The sequence below is a fragment of the Microtus ochrogaster genome, chromosome 1 (genome assembly GCF_000317375.1).
Source record: "Microtus ochrogaster isolate Prairie Vole_2 chromosome 1, MicOch1.0, whole genome shotgun sequence".
NCBI lineage: Eukaryota > Metazoa > Chordata > Mammalia > Rodentia > Cricetidae > Microtus > Microtus ochrogaster.
Genome location: NC_022009.1, coordinates 11,367,315 through 11,375,399, shown reverse-complemented (window position 1 = coordinate 11,375,399; position 8,085 = coordinate 11,367,315). Strand labels below are relative to the sequence as shown.

The window sequence follows — 8,085 nt, the reverse complement described above, 5'->3', positions numbered from 1 at the left end:
GGAGTAGGGGGAGTGGGAGGGAAGTGGGAGGATGGGAAGAGGTGGAAATTTTTAATAAATAAATAAATAAAAAGAAAATCTGGGTAAATGATCAGGGTCTAAAAATGCAAGCATAAACAACAGACTACCAAAAAAAAATAAAAATAAAAAAAATAAACAACAGACTACCAAAGATAGAAGTCCAGTTCAAAGGCACAGAAAATATACTCAACAAAATCATATAAAAAAAGTTTTCCAACCTAAAGAAGGACATGCCTATGAAAATACAAGAAGGTTACAAAACATGAACTGGACCAAAATGAAAGACCCCTCACCACATAATAATCAGAACACTAGACATACAGAATAAAGAAAGACTATTAAGAGCTTCAAAGAAAAAAGGCCAAGTAACATATAAATCAGACCTATCAGAATTACACCTGACTTCTCAATAGAAACAATGAAAACAAGAAGGTCCTGGTCAGGAGTTATACAGACACTAAGAGACCACGGATGCCAGTCCAGACTACTATATCCAGCAAAGATTTCAATCAACATTGAGAAAACAAGATATTCCATGACAAAACAAGATTTAATCAATATGTATCCACAAATGCAGCCCTACAGAATGTACTAGAAGAAAAACTCCAATCCTACACCTACAAAAACACAGGTAATAGATAATCCCACACCAACAAATGCCAAAGAGAAACATACACCCATACCACCACCAAAATAACAAAAACAAAAATAACAGGAACTAGCAATTACAGGTCATTAATATCTCTTAATATCAATGGACTCGATTTGCATATAAAAAGACACAGTCTAACAGATTAGATATGAAAACAAAATCCATCCTTCTGATGCATACAAGAAACACATCAACTACAAAGACAGACATTACCTCATAGTAAAGAGTTGGGAAAAGATTTTCCAATCCAATGGACCTAAGAAACAAGCTGGTGTAGCTACCCTAATATCTAACAAAATAGACTTAAAACTAAAATTAGTCAAAAGAGATGAAGAAGCTCATTTCATATTCATCACAGAAGAAATCCATCAAGATGAAGTCTCAATTCTAAACATTTATGGCCCAGATACCATACCAAATGGCACCCTCATTTGCAAAAGAAACATTACTAAAGCTTAAATCACATATCGAGTATCACACACTAGTAGTGGGAGACTTCAATACCCCACTCTCACCACTGGACAGATGTGCCAGACAGAAACAATGGAGAAATAAAGGATCTAACAGATGTTATGACTCAAATGGGCTTAACAGACATCTATAGAACATTTCACCCAAACACAAAAGAATATACCTTCTTCTCAGCACCTGGATCTTTCTCCAAAATCGATCACATACTTGGTAACAAGGCAAATCTAACAGAATCAAAACAATTGGAATAACCCCTGTGTCTTCTCAGACCATCATGCTTAAAGTTAGAATCAACAACAACACTAATTACAGAAAGCCCACAAACTCATGGAAACTGAGCAATGCTCAACTGAATCACCACTGTGTAAGCAGAGACTGTACAATCATTTCCTGGCCATCAAGACCAGTGTCAGTCTCAGGCAGGAGAATCATGGTGTCTGCCTGTCTCTGCTTTCTTCCTCCCAGAATTCTGTTCTGTCTTCCCAGTCTACCTGAGTTCTGCCCTATCAACTAGGCCAAGGCAGTTTAATAACTAATGAAAGCAACACAAATACAGAAGGGCCTCCTACACCAGAGAAGCACTATTGCGTGCCAAATACCATAGCAGGATTTATATCGAACTCACTTCTGCCTTGCTGCAACCCTATGCAGTTATGCATGTATTATAGATTAGGAGTTGAAGATGCTTCAAGGTAGAGGCTCCCCTCAAGGTCACAGAGCTAGTTAGGGAATGGCAGTTAGTTAGTTACACAACCCAGATTTGTTGGATCCCCAAACCAGTATTCTCCTCAATGGGCCTGGGAAATGTTTTGGTATAAGAAGACATGGAGCTTGGGGAAACTAGGAGGTAAGCATTAATAAAGGCCCACAGCTGGCGACCACAGGAGTCTCAGACTTGAAAGGTGCACAAAGCCGTCAAGCAGGTCATCAGCGGCTAAGCATCCCAAGAAGGAATAGCCGCTCACTTGCAGTTACTATAAAAACATTTATAAGCTGAAGAATACATTCAAAATTGGGCGAGTTGAGTGGCTGTGTGTCGTGATGTGATTGTTCAAAAATGTTGCTCATATTTTCTTTCTTGTTCTAGGCTTTGTTTTTGTTCTTGACATTCTTGTTGAAAGAGGAAAAAAAAAAAACTCAACAAACTATGCAGAAAACACTTCCAAAACAAATAAAAGAGAATTTTGCTTATGCTTTATAATTTTACAAGTGCCTAAGAAACTTACAGAGAAAGACCCTGGCGCAGCAGAGGCAGTAATGCGTTTCAGCACATGCTGTAGAAATGAAGTTGGAAGGCAGAGATGTCTGACAGTTGAGTCCACTGTACTGTCTCGTGCTTTCTGGAGTTGGCTCTTTGTAATTATTGAGATGGTTTACTCTCCTAACCTCTAAGTTTATCATCTAGATTCTAACATACTGAATATGTGATCCCCCTTCTACTTTTTCGAGACAGGGTCTTACTATGTATCTCTGGCTGTCCTGGTACTCATTATGTGGACCAGGCTGGCCTCTAACTCCCAGAGATCCACCTGCCTCTATCTCCTAAGTGATGTGATTAAAGCACCATGCCTGGTTCTGAACATGCAATTTTAAAAGACCCAAATCATTATTTTATAGAGATACCAATATGTTTGAAATTTGACATAAAAGTCTAAGAAAAATTTTAGGAGTTAGATGACTTAGCCATCAAGACCGTGTAGTACTCTTGCAGAGTACTGACATTAAAGTTGGGTGGCTCACAGATGCCCGCTTCCAGGTACCTGGTGCCCTCTTCTGGCCCCCACAGGTACTCCACTCACATGCACAAACTCACATGCAGACACACATATACATACCATCATAATTGAAAAGCAAAAGCAAAATCTGAAAAGAGGGAACTTTCCCATGAATTCATTATTCTTAAGCCTGACTCACCTCTGTCAGAGAGAGGAGGTGACAAGGTCGCCACAGTGCTGACAGGTGGCCTGACAGATGAACTTACTAGGGAAAGGTGGGAAGACAGCTACAGGCATGAGGTCGCCTGTGCTTCCTTCGTCACCTAGAGTTAAGAACATACTCACCATAAAAAGTGAGGTATCCAAAGAGTGCAGACACATAGTAGAGCAGGAAGCTTAAAGCAATTGCTGTATTGGTCACATTCTGCATTCTCTTCTTTGAGGGGCTGAAACACAAAAGTGGTAGACATTGATAAAGCCAGGGATCCAAATCCTGTCTGAAGGAACAAGTATCTCCCAGGCCAGTTGGGACTCTTTGGACAACCATGAGTTCATCAAAGACTACACATCAGAATCATAAGTGGACACTCAGGCAAAGATGGCATCACTGGCATCAATCTCAGTGAGAACAGAATTAGCTCTTGGCCGTCTTGTCTGCTTTTTAACTGATGCTTAGAATCACGAAAATAGAGGAGGTTTCCTAAGTGAGACCGCAATCCAATCCGCGAGCCCCATAAGTGATGCGCATTCCCGGCGTTCCACAGTACCTTCGAAGCTCACAGTAAATGGGCAATATTGAGGTGTGGCAAAGAAATGAAAAAGCCATGGTTGGTACGGCGTAAACACTCTGAAAACAATTTTAGAAGACAAAATTATTAGAAGACAAAAGCTACTCCATTTTGCTACTTGGTTATTATTTTTTTTTGGTTTAATTACATTTTTTAAAATTCTGTGTATGTGTGCGCCCACACACCCACGCCGCTAAGCACTTGTAGAGGTGAGAGGAAAACTTTGGGAGCCAGTGCTCCCCTCCTACCAACTTTGGGAGCCAGTGCTCCCCTCCTACCAACTTTGGGAGCCAGTGCTCTCCTCCTACCAACTTTGGGAGCCAGTGCTCTCCTCCTACCAACTTTGGGAGCCAGTGCTCTCCTCCTACCAACTTTGGGAGCCAGTGCTCTCCTCCTACCAACTTTGGGAGCCAGTGCTCCCCTCCTACCAACTTTGGGAGCCAGTGCTCTCCTCCTACCATGAGTGCAGGGTCAGGTCATCGGGCCTGCTGGCCCAACAATACAACTGAGCCACCTTGCCAGCCCCGAAATAAAGTTCTCTTAAAAAAAAACCAACTTGGTCGGATTTATTTTATCTTTTATGAATGATCTCTTTATAAGACTTTTGAGGGGGTGGGGGAGGAGCTCTACAGTCACCAGCAAACACTGGAACTTACAGGTCGGTGGCTTGATTATTCTGACCTGAGCAGTTTCTGGCTGCTCCCTAATACCATGTTGCTTTATTACAACCACCACCTTCTACATTATTTGGATAAGATAAAAATAATTCAGATAAGATATAAGTAGCTACGTTTAAAGACATTTTATTATAATTTCCAGTCATTATTAAGGTATGTACAATTTAAATACACCTCGTTACCCCAAGCAGCAATAACTCCAATGCTTTTGAATCTGCTTTTACTTATTCAGTGCAAGCAAGTACTAAAAATAGAAACCACATCTTGTACTGCCAGAATCCTTCACCAAGGTCTTTTTTAATGAACACAAAGATCATTAATTCTAGACCTGAAAAACTCCATGGGATTCCATGCAATACATAAGCCTATAGTTTCTTTAAAAATTATTATTAGAATATTTAACAAGAGCCAGAGAAAACTAGCAAGCCTAAGTAACCCTCAAAATTAAAGTACTCTCTTTAACAAATGGATGGCAATGATTTCTCTTTTCTGGTTTAAAAATATTTCCCCTTAGCCGGCTTTAGGCTCTTCACCAAAAGAACTTCCAGATGAGGAACTACGTTGGGATACAGTACCTGGGAAGTCGTGTTCCCTGAAGCTGCCTTAGAGGAATGAGAGTTGAAGTCACACATTCTCTGTTTCACATACTGCTCCGTTTCCCAGCTTGTCAATTACCCTACCTAGATCTTTAAGGCCTGTGGAGGGCTTCGCCGTGTGAAAGATGTAGTGACCTCCCTTGTGAGGCTGGAGAGACATTTCTCAGTTAAAAACTGGAGCTGTATCGGAAAGTTCTGCACGCAGGACTAACCACATTAGCATTCTATTCTAAAAAGGCTGGGCAGTGAGTAGGAAAGCCTAGCTCCTGGGGCCTACAAAACAACAAAGCAGGGACCACGCAGACGGCGATTCCTGTTTCTCTGCTCATGCTCAGAGAATCTTCCAGGCAATTCCAGGATCCTACAGCACTCTCAGAGCGAGCATGGGACTTGGTCTGTTGGTCTCCGCTCTGAGCATCATAAATCTCCCCTCGGAATGCTGTTCAGGAGTATTGGCAGTACTCTACTGCTGGTCCAACGATGGGGCTGTTTAGCTAAAGACCAAAGTCCTGCTCACAGGGGAGAAGTTTTTGATGTAATTGGCGATTTAGCTTTACAAGTCCAGAGCGCAACAGGAAAGCCGTACCCACAGAGGACCGTGCTGGCCAGACCAGACATTTGGTAAATCTGTTCTTTTAGGCAAAGGCCCATTTAAAACAGGCTCCATTTAAAGGCACGCCAAAAGAAAGAAAAGAAAAAGGCGGCTGCTTCATAATGGGCCACCCTGTGTTAAATAATATTATTCTTCTGGTAGGCAATCCTATACTTAGCACTTTCATGAAAATCAATTAGTTACAGGTATAAAGACCTGAGAGACCCTGTTACACAAATCTCTTAAAACTTGAAATGTGAAAAATCAACCAAAAGTATCTGTTAATAAGTTACACACCTCTTTGGAGAAATGAAAGAGCTTTGGTTTACAGTCATCTGTAGCATTGGAAATCTGTTTAAGAGTATGGAGGGGAAAAGAGAAACCAATAACTATTAAAGTCAGAATACTGCAACAAATATGACGAATTTATTACCACTACACTTTCAGATCAGACACTTCAAAGCACAGTTCTAAAACGCAATGCAACCATAACTTTTTCATTAATTAGAAAAAATAATCATTGATCTCCCATTTCTTTTTTAGTTGAAAAATTAAAAATAAAAGAGCTTAAAAACTATCACCTGGAACACTCCATCGATGCAACTTAGGGCCACAGGACAAGGGATGGACCACTTTTTAATCACTATCTGGAAAAGGAAATACAATCACACTCTGATAATTTGTAGTAAAATTCATCTCAAGCTGATCTCAACCAGGACAACACTTTAAATGATGCTGAACAAGAGGCTAACAGATGAATCCCTGCTGGTCTTCCCCAGAGAGAATGGGGTCACCTTTTAACATGGTCACTGGGTGGAGAGGGAGGGCATGGGCACCTTACTTCTGATGGGGAGGGGCAGAAGGGATCTGGCTCATGAAAGACTGAGTGAGCTCATGAGTAGATTTCCCAAAACTCCAACAGTACGCTGTTTATTTTTTTGTTTGTTTGTTTTTTTGCTTGCTTGTTTGTTTTTTAAAGTGCAACTCAAAAGGAAGCATGTTTTCAATGACAATTGCACAGAAAACGATTATTTGTGTCAGAAGCAGACAGGCCTAGCATATGAGCAGAGGAGCAGGGACTTCACTGCCGAGTGTGACCTGATGCACACCTACTTCACCCCTTGATGTTTTCAGGTTTGTGCTACTTTGGTCAATGTTGTCAGAGCTGGCTAGAATATGAACGCACATCTAAAATAATCACAAAAAAACCCAGAGGGATGGTGTTTCCCAGAAAACTTCGATGAAAGGCTCAGGACTTGAGTCTTAATTGTGGCCGTCCTGCTCCTAGAGCCACGGTGGTGGCTGTGTCAACACTGCCATTGCAGCCCCTGTTGCAGGCACATAATTACTCTGTAAATATTTGCTTCGGGCTAAATCCCAGCATACAAAGGGGCAGAGAGAAGAAAGGAAGTATTTGTCTTTGCAGGAGACCAGTAAGTAAATACCATTCCTATTTGGAACTTATCTAGTTTGGGATTTTAACAAATTCAATCAAAATTTTATACAGTGATAAATCTAAAGAAAACACACACTTTTAGGATTAAGTTAAAGAGTGAACCTGAGTCACTTTTAATTTAAAATCTCACCCAAAACGGGGTGGGTGGCTAAGGACCAACTGGGCATTTCTAGGTTACGTTTGCAACATAAAACCAGGTTTAACCATAAACAGAAAAGAACAAAACCAGAACCAAGAGCTCATTATCTTTTTTTTTTTCTTTTTCTGAAAAGTTTAAGTGATGGAGTGGGGGTGAGAGGGAAAGGAGCTGGTCTCTCTGGTGCCCTGCCCTGCCAATGTCTTCCCAAAGGCAGAGTCCTCCACTGGGGCCTCTCAGCACCGCTGAGCGCAGACCTTGAGGACAAGGAGCATCATTCCCTCTCTTTTTCCTTGATCATCTGCTGCTGCAGAAACCTTCAAGTCAAAAATTCTTGCAAAAATTCTCCAAGATACAATATAGCCTATTTCATTTATTAAAGAGAATTTTTATCAACTTAATTTTACACTAACATAAATTCCGTTATTACAGCTAATTTCTGTGCAAAGGGCCGCCCTGGTTTCAAATCTGCATGGTGGGATGGGGTGGTCAAAGCTACAGAGATTGGGAGAGACCCACAAACAAGAGAAGAGAGTTCCAGGGTAAGAAGGTAATTCTGGGGGATGGGGAGACACACACACACACACACACACACACACACACACACGACCTTAGGCACTAGAAATACTGCATTCGCACAAAAGGCCCTTCCCCCCTTCCCCCCCTTCTCCTCCTTCCCCCCCTTCTCCTCCTTCCCCCTCCTTCCCCCTCAAGCCCTGCCCATCTCTGCAGGTCAGTGACCACTTTAATTCTTTCCAAATCCCTTTACAGAGCTCCCAGCAGCCCCTCCCTCCTCTTGACTCTAGTGACTTGTTTCAAGGTGACCAAAAAGGTAAGTTTAAAAAAGGATAAAAGCATCTGTTTGGCTATTTTGAGCCACTGCTAAACCGAGATTTATTTTTAAATTTAGATACTCTCAGGGAAAATTTATGCTAACTTTCTGAATGAAAATCAGGATCTGGGAGAACATTAGTAGGGATG

General features: G+C 41.3%; 1 protein-coding gene across 1 annotated transcript in view; it reads right to left on the bottom strand.

Annotated features, from left to right (window-relative positions):
- Slc38a6 (solute carrier family 38 member 6) overlaps positions 1–8,085 on the bottom strand; it is a 62,240-nt gene that overhangs the window by 7,036 nt on the left and 47,119 nt on the right. The window contains exons 9-12 of the mRNA XM_005343204.3: positions 6,094–6,159; positions 5,810–5,863; positions 3,627–3,706; positions 3,205–3,305 (exon numbers count right to left, since the gene is read on the bottom strand). Coding sequence (XP_005343261.1) covers positions 3,205–3,305; positions 3,627–3,706; positions 5,810–5,863; positions 6,094–6,159 — 301 coding nt within the window. The remainder of the gene's footprint in view (positions 1–3,204; positions 3,306–3,626; positions 3,707–5,809; positions 5,864–6,093; positions 6,160–8,085) is intronic.